Source organism: Ammospiza nelsoni, chromosome 1, assembly GCF_027579445.1.
Source record: "Ammospiza nelsoni isolate bAmmNel1 chromosome 1, bAmmNel1.pri, whole genome shotgun sequence".
In the NCBI taxonomy this organism is placed as follows: domain Eukaryota; kingdom Metazoa; phylum Chordata; class Aves; order Passeriformes; family Passerellidae; genus Ammospiza; species Ammospiza nelsoni.
In genome coordinates, this window is record NC_080633.1 from 117,200,830 (window position 1) to 117,214,733 (window position 13,904).

The following is a 13,904-nucleotide window of genomic DNA, read 5'->3' on the forward strand; positions in this document are numbered from 1 at the left end:
TACAGTATAGTATCTTATTACCCATCACCTTATATTTTTTACATTTATAGCCTGTTAAGTTAGTTTTTCTGTAACTCTTGGATGTTAGAAGGGGTGAGGGAAAAAATACCAGAATAGAAACGCTCTTGCTGTTGTGGTATGTAATGCTATTACTGCTACTATTACTTGCAGCAGTGAAAGCACAGATGGAACTTTTTCAGTTGTCTGTGGTCAGAAGAACCAGCGCTTGTGCCACGTATGCTTGTCTTTGATTTTCTCCTTAACCTGGTGCCGTGTGCTGCATGTCACTGTGATTTAAATTTGATAACAGGAAGATTATTGATATTAGTAGATATGATCTATTCAAGGTCCCTCTGAAAATGGTTCTCTGAGCAGCTTTAGTCTTCTGTAGAAAAAGCAAAGTTTTAGAGGGCATTTATTGCTTTTATTACTGTAGGCAGGCCCTAAGTGCTTAGTATATCAAGTCAGCCAGGACTGTTGTGTTGCATTTTCTTTTTCTGGGTAGGAAATGGGGTGTTTAGTGGAAATCATAGTTGGTACCAGAGCATCATGAACTATGGTGATAGCAATACAATGTGATGTAGAAACAAGTTACCCTTCAGAGAGGTTGGATCTCCATGCATTTGACATTTGGTAGCTGAATGGAGAGAATTCTGCTGTGGAGGGAGGAGGCTGCAAGTACAGGGCAGTACAATTTTGTCTCTCCCCTCAGGACCTTGAATTCCAAAGCATGGCTGTGCCCAAGAGAAGAAGGGTGTTTGCATTTGACTGTTTTGGAGGAACTGCTTTGCCTCTAAAGTGAAGCAAAGGGGCTGTGGGGAACATGGGCGCAAGCCCAAGAGCAACAATTCAGCCTGTATATAGGCTAAAATGTTTGGGTAGTCTTTTGTAATGCTAATTTATTTAATAATAGCAGTTTCATTATTACTGTTTTGGTTGAGTGTGTGCAGATGTTTCTTCCCCTATATTCCCCCTTTACTGGAGAAGCTGAAGTATTTTACTGTATTCTCTGGAGACTCTTTCATCCTGACACATTCTTACTTTACTGTATGACTTCCCTATCTTGCCTGATGATGAGCAGCCTTGTCTTAGAGGGGTTGGAAAAGACTGATGGTAAATCTCCTGGGTATTCTCTAATCCAAGGAATTCTCTAGTAAGCACTAGGTATGCTGTGCCTGGGAATTACTTCACAAAGAGAATACACACATTTTGAAATACAAATGTCACATGGCAGAACCAAAGAACCATTAAGGTTGGAAAAGACCTTTAAGATCCTTAAGTCTGACAGTCAGCAACTTCTGTGCTAAAACATGTTGGCATGTCCTGGCATGTCTTCTGCTTGATAATGGCGCACACGCAAAGTGAAGTTTCCTTTTACTGTGGCCATGCGCAGAGGGCAGGCTTGAGGTGGACAGGCTGTCAACATGAGCAATAAGCTTTCAGTAGAATTCAGTACCTAATTGTCCCACCCTTTCTATGTGTCTCCGCAGCTAGAGCTAGTAAAAACTTGCCAAAATCATGAGTCCTCAACCAGTCTACAAAGTGATGATGGAGAGCAGAGAGTCAGGCTGCTGTTGTGTAATACTCAGGACCTGCCCTGCTTGCATTAGGGGTAACCTTATACTGCTAAGTCAGTCTATATTGCAAAGTAATCTCTGGCAAAAAAAGTATTAATAGAACATTTGTCTTGTTGACCATCACATCACCAGTTACATACAATCCTTGTGGTAGCTGTTGCAATGTCTTACATTGGAGCATGTATGCTTCATTACTGTAGGGGTGGCAATTGTCTGAGATTGCCTGGTCAATGCTGATTGTGATCAATTCGGATCAATGGACAGCAGCTTAGGACATCTCTTATGGGACAAGTTAGTTGTTTCTTGAGCTGTGAACAAACTGGCAGTACTCATTGCACTGGCTGATATTCCACAGCTTAGTAATAGGTCTCACTTTTTCTGTGAGCACAAAGCACTACATATAATTGATTTTATAATGAATTTAGAATTATAATGGGATGTTTGCTTTTTGAATGGCCACATTAATATCATTCATCTTTTTTAATCTGTGTTTCTTCACAGAGTACATGACCAGTAAATAAATAATTCTATTACTGTAACAGTGCTGAGACTCAATTAAGAAACTCTGTATTTTGCATAGCATGTTTTTATTTCTCCAAATAGTGTAATTGGGTGATATTTTCAGCTCCACCAAATCAGAAATTATGGCAGTTTTACAGTGGTAGCAGAGGGCACTAACATTGGTTTTAATCACTTCCACTAAACTGTTAGGATGCTGTTGGCATCAGATTTATATATTTTTTGATCCAGAGTTTTTTAAAAAATTCCGAATCAGCAAGTTATAACTTGTTTGTATTTGCACTGTTTTTAACAGGTTCCCAGGAGCAGTAACAGAGTGGGATGACTTAGAATAGTCTTAGATTATTCTGTTTTCTCCTAAGACTTGATTAAGAAATGGTATTGCAGCAGCACTTTACTAAAACATTGACTTTTTTTATGCACAGTAGTTTTGTGTTTCTAGAAAGGTATTACTAGAACTTCTGTTTTCTGTACACTTTCATCTGTGTTCTGAAGAAATATGTCAAGAAATTTAGATTCCTTTCAAGCGTATTTGCAAAATAGACTTTCACTCTCCTGTGGTGTGATGTCTTTCCCTTTATTGCAGAGATCACTGAAAGTGCTTGTTGGTTTATAAATCCCAGTTGTCACTTTGGAACTACAATTTTCTTACGGTTTCTGAATTACTGAGATACCAGTTGCTTCTAAGCAGAATAATTTCCCCCAAAGTATTTTAATATTAAGTATTTTCATATAGTACAGTAAAAGAAACTTACACATTTTCATGGTAGTAGTTTCACAGAAAAGGGAAGGGATCATCATTCACAATAAAGGAGAAGAAACTGATCAGTAAAACGTCTTCAAAACAAGGTGTGAATGTAGTCTTGAGGATGTTGCTGAACTTCACCTAGTATAGAAAAGATACTGTACAGCTTTTGCTGAATGTAGGTATTAGCATTTGGCTGGAGTGTTGGTGGTGGTGTTGATTCCTGTTTATTCTAAGGTTTTTACTGATATGTGAGCTCTGCATATGGACAATGTCAGGAAAGTATTTATGAAGGTCTAGAAAGGGTGACACATGTTTCACACTGAGGTGGCACTAAGAGAGGCCTAATTCTGAAAGTACTCATGAGACGAGTTGAGAATTGCAGGGACAAAGCAATGTGTAGAGACATGACTCAGAAACTTTCCAAATTAGTCAAGATGAGTAGTTCATTCTAAATAATCCAGAGGGAGGTTGAATCCTGTCATTAACCTTTGAAAGGAAGAATCCCAGAGCAATTTGGTTATGTGATGGCTTTTAACACCTTTTGGCCTGTCCCATCAGGAAGGATACAAATTCAAAATGAATGATCTCTGTGGCACTAGGTAGAGCTGCTGCTGGAAGCATGCTGTAGTGTGTGTTCTGTTTTCAAAGAATTTGCACAGGTTGTTATTTAAACTTCTCCAAAGTGAAGGTGGTAATTGAACAACAGGCTTGCAGTTGAGAATATTCTGCAATGATTTACCCAAACTAAAATTATCCATTGTATGGAGATCATACCACAGTGGTTCGTATTATGAAGTCAGTGGGGACTGACTGAGCACTTGCTTTACTGTTAGACAACTTAGTAAACCAACATTCCAGAAAATTTAAATGAATTGTTGTAGATCTTTATTTAAATATGGAAAAGACCATGGAATCTGGAAATAATACCTACAAGGGAAATGAAAGTGTAGTCCTGGTAAAAAGCTGGGGTTTTAAAAAATTGTTTCTTGTTTGGTGCTCATGTTTAAATTTCACAAAGTTAGCTGAGTCACATCACATACTTTGCTGCTCTTGCTTCATACTTTGTAAAGCTCAGTGTTGGCTCAAGTTGCTGCTCTGTTAGGGAAGTGACACTCAGCTGCTTTCAGTACAGTTGATTGTGGTTGAGTCCTTGTTCAAGCAACAGAAAGGCTCTCCTCCTTAACCTCCCTCCCTGCCACTTGCCCTCATTGGATTAGTCCTACATCTTGTCCATCTTGCTACTTCACATAACAGGCCTGGTTTGAGACAGCTCTCAGTGCTTTGGGCTGGGGAAAATGAGCTTACACTCTAAAAATGTAAGCAGCTGTGAAACACAGGCACATTAGTTTTAATTTTTCAAGTCTTGGTGATACCTATTTGGAAGCTCAAAAATAGGTTTGAATTCCAGAAATTTTGCAGTCTAGAATTAGGCAATTCTATTTCTCTAATACTGTTTTCATTTTTAATTTCCTTGGGTATTTTTGGCTGTTACTGGCAATGCTGTATAGCCTGTTGTGCCACAAATTGTTTTAACACTTTGGAGTTTGAAGAATCTCTGTTTTTCTCTAATAAGCTGCAATCTTTAGGACTGTCCTGCATTGTGATATTGCATGTTAATAGCATTGATTAACTGTCGAGCAGTGGGAACTGATGAGAAAATGTCCATTGTAAAATTAAATGGAATTACTGAAGGCTGTGCCATGCTGCTGGTTAGGGAGGTGACTAGCCCCAGTAGTCGCTGGTAGGAGTATTAATGTGAGCTCCAGGTTTTTTCACATGATTAAAACAGGCCATCTGTTCTTTGTTAAATGTTTACAAAAACAGCTTTTCTCTAAAAGATTTAAAGAGATGTGGGTCTAGTAAACACACCAATATTTTTGAGCACCTTTTTCACCTTATTTCAAATAATACCAAAAATAATTCTGCTGCAATATCAAATAGGATGAATAGCTATTTGTGTTTAATCTCCACTGGTTTCTTTCCCATGGAAGATTAAATTCTGTACTAACATACTAAATTATGGCTTTGTTACTACTAAAAGCAGCAGGAGAAGCAATTTCTATGAAGTATGCAGATAATTTTTTTCAATCTTTTGATAAAAAATCTGTAATATACATATTTTTTAAAATTCTATAAATGGAAAATGGGGTTCTTTCATTAGAAATCGTGACCCTGTAACTAGAGCTAATCCTTTCTAGATTTAAAGAAGTAGAACTATTTGAAATAATTCCCTGTGGTAGGCTTAATCTAATATTTATAGTGAAAGCCTGTTGTTCGTCCTTTTCTCCCTTCTTAAGAAAGAGCAGACAACTTGTTTGGGGTAAGAAAATGCATCTTTCAAGCTGCTTCCAGTCTCTTCTCAGTAGATTTGTGCTGCTTCTACACAGCTTCACACTAGGGAGCAATGTGGGGTTGTCAGTTAGGGATAAACGGTTTTAGCATATTGCAGACGTACAGCCACAGACTTCCTAGAAAAATAAAAGTATTCACAGCTCTTTCTTTGAAAGAGTGCTATAATTTAGAAAATCACGTATAAGTGGATTACAAAATGTGCCAAACTGCAAGGGTAGTGGCACGTGGCAAAAGTAATATATTTTCAAGTAATAGCAAATACAACCTACAAAGCCTAATTAGGGCAGAATTGTCTTTTTGTAGCTGCAATTCCAGCAATGTAGCTGTAGTTCCAGAGATTCTGAATTATATGAACCAAAACCATAGTATTATTATGCTTGGTAATGCACATAACTTGATCCTTTAAATTAAAGGCAGTAAGTTTGGAGTATTTTTAGTATTTGTTTCAGGCATAATGTTTTAGTCTAATGTATAGTTGTTCTAGAGCCTGAGGATGACTCTTGTGGATAAGGTTTCTGAAAAGTAAGAATCTGAAATTTCACAGGGTACTACAGTCTGGCAGCAATTGCTGCCATTCTCAGGGCCTTGCATTCTGGCCAGACCTTACATTAAAACTGGAACTGTCAAGTCATGAAGAGCTGACACGGCTATTGTGGAGATTGGAAAGATTTGCTTGTGACCCTGCTGAAAGTTGTTGTTCAGACTTAAACAAACAAAAACAACCCACAAGTCTTACAAAGGCAGCAAGGATTTTTTTTTTTTAATATCGAAACATTTATAAAATATAATATTTCTTCAATGATCGTCATACCACTAATGAAGTTATAGTGTTGAAAATTTTGTAAAATTAAATGTACATGGCATTACTGGATTTCTCATGGTTTTAAATATTTGTTGGCTTGGCTGTTTTGTATGCATAAGAGGAAGAAAAATAAAACTACTGATTCTGACCTGTTCTAGAAAGTTGTGCCTTATACATAAAGCTTCTAGGTAATTGTAAAAGTCTCTCTTAATAAGGCAAACTAATAAAGTGCCAAATTCAAGGTACTTGCTCAATACAAAATCTACAAATAATGGAAAGAAAACCCTGGAGTTCTTGTATGTTATATATAGCAGGTGAGCAGTATTTTAAAACAGGATTGAGCATGGTAGGGGACAGATCAGCGAAAAAATTGGTGAAACTTGCACTTGGAATTTCTGCAAAATGTAGGATGCATGAGATACAAAAGCAGGTAATGCGGAAATATATTGATTGTCTTTCAAAAACAGAGGTGAAAAGTACTGCTCTGAAAACTCAGGGATAAGAAGTATTTATAGATGATCTCGGTAATATTCCTGTATTTTCCTACCTAAAAATTATGGTTAGTGCAAGCACATAACAGTCTGAGGTACAAAGAAGACAGTTTTATTCTGTGTCATATAACAAATCTGAGACAATTCAGTCAACCAAATTCACAACCAATCAGAACATTTTAAAGGATCTCCATTTTATGTAATGCATAATTGGACTGCAGAACTCATTGTTACCACTGACTTTGTGGGGTAGTGTTTTCAACACAGATACTCAGTTTTTGTGAACTTTCCAGCACAGAGCTGTACATGCCAGTGGTGACTACAGATCTCTAGAACAGGTGTTGGTTGATACTTCACAATGCCTATAGCATGAGGTGGTCTTGAAGTGGGGCTGATGGATGTAGTGCTAATGCAGTGAGTGCATGGGGCTTTCATTACAGCTGGATTTCCATTGCAACTTAGACCCTGTTGCTCTAAAAAGGATCTTAATAAACATGTGGAGGACAGAAACATGCAGAAGTCACCCTTGGAAGTCCTCGGTTAAGCCAGGAGATGCAGACTATCAGTCTGTCACTCAGGCCTTCCCTCTTGTTCTGTCTCTTCCATGAAGAACTGTAGTGTGTAGCATATACCGTTCAGACCTCTCAGACAGCAGAAATAATTCCTGTCTTACCTTCCTGGCAACCTTGCTCCTTTTGCTTCTGAGTATTTGAGTGTGCTCAGTGCACAGTGGGTTTATGTTACTGTGAAGAAATGGCAGAAGTAGTTGGGACTGCACTGGTTCTATTTGTTTACATTCAGGAAATTGTATTAAAATATTTAGGAATATACACATGCATTCACTTTCTCATGTAATATTGTCAAGAATTTTGTTTCCTTAATCTTAAGTGCATTTTTATTTAGATCTAGATGGCTGAAGTTGATTATCAGTATATGCCCATCAGTTCTCCTCATGCTTAGGGAATGGTTTTGTAGTCATTCATTTGCATGCTTGCCACTTCTTGGTAAGTGCCATTGGAAAAAAAAGTGGAGAAAAGGAATAGCAAAGAGCATTGCAGGTACACTGGCACTGCTTTTCATAGAAGTAAAATTCTTATTTGTTATTAACTTTTCTTCTCCACAGTTCAGCAGATCAAATATCTCAAATGGCTGTCCTATTATACCATGATTAATCCACCTAAGGTCATCCTGACTTAATTTTTAGGGAACAGAAAAGGAGAAACAGAAACAGAGAGAGAGGGTGGGTAAAATGATCTGACCATATATGTAGGTGCAAGAAAGGCATCAGTACAGTGTCATGCTCTTACTTTTCTTCTAGAAAAGCACTGTCGTCCTGCATTTATAACCATGGGCAGGCAGGGAGAAGCAGGTCAGAGCTTTGGCAGGCTGCAAAGTCATGGTGGAGCTTAGATATCTTTTGACTGCAGACTCATGGATCTTTGTGTAGAACAGAACCATTGAAGTGAAAATAGTTGTCAATATATCCAAAATTTTTTAGTTCAGGTTTTAACATTTGTGTAATTATATGTAGGTTTTCCTGTAGTTTGTAAGTTTGGTCTAAACCTGATATGCTATAGAGACTTTGAAATAGGCTGTTTATGCAGGCTTATAAGCACTTACTGTAGTTCTCTGTCCAGTCTGGAGCAAGAACAAATCTGTTTTGAGTGCAAGCTGGAAGCAGTGGATCTTTGATATAAAATGTAACCTTTTTCAAGTGGCTTGATCCTTCACTTGCTGATCAAAATACCTCCTGTCACAGATGTACAAATGTAAATTGCCTTAACTAATTTTTTGTCAATATAGCTTGTGAATACACTTTTATTCTCCTTCAAATGTCTAGAAACAAAGTTTAACAATTTTCTCCCCAAAGGACAAAATTCTAGTGCAGCTTTATAATTTTTAATAAGTTAATCATTTTACTAACAACTATTTTGAAATGTCTGAAATAACAATTGCTTTTATTTTGTATTGATGTGTTGTAGACTAAATATTTTCTATATTTCCACTTTATACAAGCTTTAGAATACTTTAACCCTTGATATATCAAGAATCTCTGATCATTTTGCTACTGTCCTGACTGCAAAAAGCATTTTTCTTTACTGTACTACTGCACAGTGTGTCAGATATGCTGACTCTTGTTAATAGGTTAATCTTGTGCTTAATATTTTCTCCCTCTGTTACCTCATGCTCTGAAAGAGCAAAGTTTTCAAAATCAAAGTTGCAGATCTCCAATTTTTATTTCTCTTTATCTCTCTCAGCATTCTCCGTCGGAACCCTTTTTAGAGAAACCAGTGCCGGATATGACTCAGGTTAGTGGACCGAATACCCAGCTAGTGAAAAGCGATGATTATCTGCCATCAATTGAGCCGCAGCCACAGCAAAAGAAAAAGAAAAAGAAAAACAATCATATTGCTGCAGAAGGTCCCAGTAAAGGTTTTGGTAAGGAAGACTTTCCTGGGGGACTTGACGGCCAGAATCTAAGCAGAAACTCAGTGGATTGCTCCCAAGAAGACAAGAAGAAAAAGAAAAAGCCCAAGGCAAAAAAAGAACCGAAGGATCCTAAAGAACCCAAGGAAAAGAAGGAACCCAAGACCCCCAAAGTCCCTAAGACCCCTAAAGAGCCAAAGGAAAAGAAAGCGAAAAATACCACGCCAAAACCCAAGAGCGGCAAAAAGACTAGGTAAGTCAGGAAACTTGTATATGCAATAAGAGATAAACAGTGTGTTTGTGGGATTTCTAGAGCATCTGTGCTAAATGGCGTGGGTGGAGAGGAAATCTTGTTTTGTCGTTTGCCTTATACCATCTACAACATCATGTTTTTGAGAAGCTTGGGCACATTTCTCGTTTGACTTTCCTGTTTATGGCTTCACAGTTATTTTAAGCAAGCTGGAAAGGCAGAAGGTTAGTTTTTCCTTTCAAGGCAGAAAAGTTTCTGGATGTGTTAGATTTCAAAAGTAACTCTTTCTCCTCTAATGCTCATCTGTCTTTGTGTGTGGTTTTTGTGTTGGGACATTAAACAGCTTCAGTATTAATGTAGGGTTTCAGAGATGAAGGCTGAGAGTAAAATGGTTTGATGATGTTTTTCCCTACATAAAGAAATTAGGTACTTCACATTGTTGTATGCTGTACAACCCTTACAGACACTGTTTTATACTAACACAACTCATGGGCTCTAATCTCTGCTGTTAAAAAGGCATTTTTTATATGGATATTGATGTGTCCTCACCTTAGGGATGATATTAATTTTCCTGTTTCACATAAAAACAATTTTCCTAGCAGAAAATCTTTGTGGTTAGACCAGATGGTTCAACCATGTTTCTTAACTGGGTTTTTTAACTTGCCATTCAGCATCGTGTACCTTTATCAGGATAGGCTTAAAACGTTCCAGAGTAGTACAAGAAAGCATAAACTGTCATTACACATGAGTAAATATGTCATAGGTAATAACACAGATTCTTTCCTTGTCCCTCAAGTCCCTAAACACTGTGGTTATAAATGCCTACTTGGAAGAAAACTGAGACCACAAAGACATTAAAGCTCAATATTTTTTTTTCTTATTTGTACTTAGAATTTCTTACAACTGTTCTGAATTTGTTCCAAACATCTGAATCTGTTTTTCAAGATGTGGCTGGAGTTATAAAATATAACTTCCAGATGGAAGCACAGCCAGACTTGGTTAATCCAAATCAGTTTTCAAAATCCATTTGTATTAGGGTTTAAAAATTGCACTTAATGAATCAGCTTTGCATATATTCTACAAGACTATTTATTGGTTAGGTTTGATACAGCTCTATAGCTAAATGAGGATGGACAGTAAGATGTTATTGCTTTAGCAAGACAGAAAAGTTTCTGTAGTAGCAGAGATGATATTTCCTGAAGAATTGATGGACACTGGCTTGTAAAATCAAGTGTTGTTGTGTACAGGTTATATTAACTGATCAGTAAAGTACAGTTGGTCAGCCTATCCCTATTGCAGCATTTACTTTGGCTGTGTACCACTTTCCTAAGGACTGGGTTTACATACACAGCACCAATTCACAGTTTAGAAAATCTCAGAAGTTATATATCATCCAATATGTCTTTTTGAAATGAAAGTACTATATCAGCTAAAATAGCCTTTTCATAGAATCACAAAATGGTTGGGGTTGAAAGGGGCCCCTGGAGATCATGTAGTTCAACGCCCTTGCTAAAGCAGGTTCACCTATAGCAGATTGCATGGGGTCCATCCAGGACCAGGTTTTTAGTATATCCAGGGAAGGAAACTCCACAGACCCTGTGGGTAGCCTGTTCCAGTGCTCTGTCACCCTCAGTGTAAAGGTTTTTTTTTTTAGACAGATGGAACTTCCTGTGTTTCAGTTTGTACCCACTGTCTCATGTCCTGTCAGTGAGCACCTCTGAGCAGTGTCTGGCCCCGCTGTTTCCACACCCATCCTTAAGATACTTGTATGCATTGCTAATATTTCTTCCCAGTCATCTCCAGGCTGAACAGGTGAAACTTCCTCAGACTTTGCTCTAAAGACAAGTACTCCAGTTCCCTAGCCCCACAGGTTCAAAGGCTGACCAGGCTGCATCATAAATGTTACTGAGCATTTCCCAGAATTTTGCTGCCAAAAAGTTAAACCTGTTTACTGCAGGACTTCTCAATTGACTACATTGAAGCCTTGTTCGATAAACCATGGTTAGAAGGAGTCTGCCTCAAAACTCAAAAACACCCTGATGGTCTGGACATCAGAGCTCAGAGCTGGTCTGTCCTGACCATTCCATCCTAATACTTCTATGCACATCTTCTCTAAATCTTGGGACATGCAGTGCAGATTAAAGGAGGTGTTTCCTCTGAAGGAACTAAACACTGCTTGTTTAATTGTGTTTGTAGGCGAGTCTTTATCTGCTTTCCTATGCAATGACTCTTGTCCTTTGCTGGCTAGGTGACTTACTGTATTCTAGTAAGTACTAAGCCCTGTTGTTTTACCTGTGAGAGAAACACATTTGGAGCAGCAGCAAGAGCATTGGGTGTTCCTTGTGCTTGCTCAGGGGTGTGGAGAAAGTCCTACTTTTGCCATAATGGGCTTGTGTCTCTTGTTACCAAATGCTCTGCTGAAAACAAGGTTGTTCTCATTTTGTGGTCTTGTCAGCTTCAATATTAAGCTTCTTTGAAGAACCCAGAGACTGTGTGGGGATCCCATGCTGCCAAAGAATTTTAAATCAGTGAAAGAAACTTGCTTACTTTGGCAACATCAAAGATTGGGGAACCTGTCCAGTGACAGATCACTGAATCAAGTTTTTAAAATAAATCATCAGTCCAAATCATATAAGTCACAGTTTTTCAGCAGCACTAACCCCAGAAAGGAAAGTATTACAAGTAGCTTAGGTGAGTGAGATTAATGCTTGTTAATACAGATTATGGATGATTAGGTAGAAGTAAAATATTTTTATAAAGTTAGTGTCTGGCATGTCTTTACTGCTACTGCTTATAGTCCTCATTATTTTGCTTCTAAGCATTGAAAGGAATAGTGTGGTTTAGAAATCTAAAAATGCTGTGTGTAACTAATGGTCCTCATTCCTGAATAAGATGATCACCTTCAATAGAAGAGTTTTGCAATCGTGTAAAATTAAGGTAAATAAAGTTAGGTATTTATTGAAGAGCAGTATTTTTTGGATAGAGCATAACTAGTCCTTAATAGTTAAGTTTGACACATGGATGAAAAAATCTGATGTTTAATTATCTTAACCATTTTGTAATTTAATATAGCTCATAACCCTGTTATTTTAGTTCAAATTCCAACTAAAATGATAATCCTTTTATGTAACAAACAAAAACAAAACCCCAGAAGCTCTATCCTTCACATCTCTGTTATCTTTGGTGCAAGTTGCAACAAAATGAGCAGCCTGCCTCACTGAAATGCACCTTCATGTGAGGGACAAGTCAGATTGGAAAACAGAAGAACCTGATTAGTTTAATGGAGGTTTGAATTGTGTCATGGGATCTCAAAAAGAAAGGAAATGCCCAAATTTTCTGCTATTATGTTAAACTGCATAGTGAAAGAAAGATCACACATTTATATTTCACTATTAACTTTTAATGGATATTTGCCCAATCCTTCCAATACTGAAGGACAAATACAGCGGTGGCTAAAAAAAATAACACTGGCAAAACAAATCTCTTGTGGACCAAACTAGTCAAGTTTGAAAGCAAACTAGGATCACAAGTGAAGGGTTTTCATTAAATTGAGTGGGTACTGAGTATTATGTGGACTCTAAACTTTATGAAGCCAGCTTCAGGCACACGCAAAGCAGGCAGATTTTTCCAAAAGTAGAGGAAAGGGAAAGGCAAGTAATCCTACTGAATTGCAAAGTCATGGCTCAGATGTCTGTTCCTCCTGTGCCTGTCCCTGGAGGAGATGAGGACCACCTGTTTGAGAAGATCACGCTGCAGCACAGCTGATCTCTCTCCTGCTGCTTCCTATGAAACCCTAGAGACTGGCCACCGAGTATGGTGGCAGGAGCAGGAACTATTTGCAAGGGCCAAATGGCAGCTATTTGCAGGAGCTCTTGCCTTGTCCCATCTCCTCAAAGCAGTGGGCTGTCCTTTGCAGGGCTGCTCGTAGCTGCTTCCTCCCCTCCCTGTGGCAGGCAAAGCTTCGTCTTCCCCACACACTGAGCAGCAGCCTGGGACACAGTGTAGGGCGAGTGGGTTGTTGCTTACAAGGGGAGTGCTAAACATGAGCATAATGAAGGTTTTTAGAGGGAGGTGGAGAAGAGCTTTTTTGGCTGTTTGGCTGTTTGGCTGTTTGTTGTATCGGAAAGGGGATGGCTCCTGGCCACGGAAGTGGGAAGAGGCGGCTGTGTGGGGGAGCGGTGCGGACAGCAGGACACAGCACCCTGGGGAGCCGTAGGACAGGAAGAGAGGTCCCGAGGCAGTGGTGGTAGTTTCCACTCCCAAGGTCAGATCATCCTGAGCGAGGCAGGAAGGGGCTGCCTTTGGGAGAGAACAGGAAATCGTGCGAGATTTCCATGCATGAGTCCGCTGAGGCTGTTCCTGTTCACACCTGTCCTCATCTCCCTTTTGAACCAGCCCAGCTGCCTGATATTTACCTTTGCTTGTGCTGCAGGGCAGGCCTTGTAGGCTTCACTATTATCAAAGCCTCTTAGTAATTTGGCTGACTTTTCAGGCTGGAAAAAACCTTGTTGTGTATTGTTTTTCCTACTTTTGTGATATGTAAAAACTGATTTTAAAAGAAGCTTTGATTACATTAGGAGCTTTAAAAAAAATTGTTTTCCTTGGGTAAGGCAGTGAAGTATAAGTCTCGCATCTCTGACATTCTGAGAAGGTGGGATTGTTTTTCAGTGTTTTTATGCTCCACAGTGAATGTGTAAAACTAGGATACAATAATGATTCTGTTACAGGACAATGTTCC

At 38.6% G+C, this 13,904-nt stretch overlaps 1 protein-coding gene across 1 annotated transcript in view; it reads left to right on the forward strand.

Moving 5' to 3' along the window:
• Positions 1 to 13,904, forward strand: part of CHD7 (chromodomain helicase DNA binding protein 7) — a 133,092-nt gene that overhangs the window by 64,419 nt on the left and 54,769 nt on the right. The window contains exon 4 of the mRNA XM_059466739.1: positions 8,748 to 9,169. Coding sequence (XP_059322722.1) covers positions 8,748 to 9,169 — 422 coding nt within the window. The remainder of the gene's footprint in view (positions 1 to 8,747; positions 9,170 to 13,904) is intronic.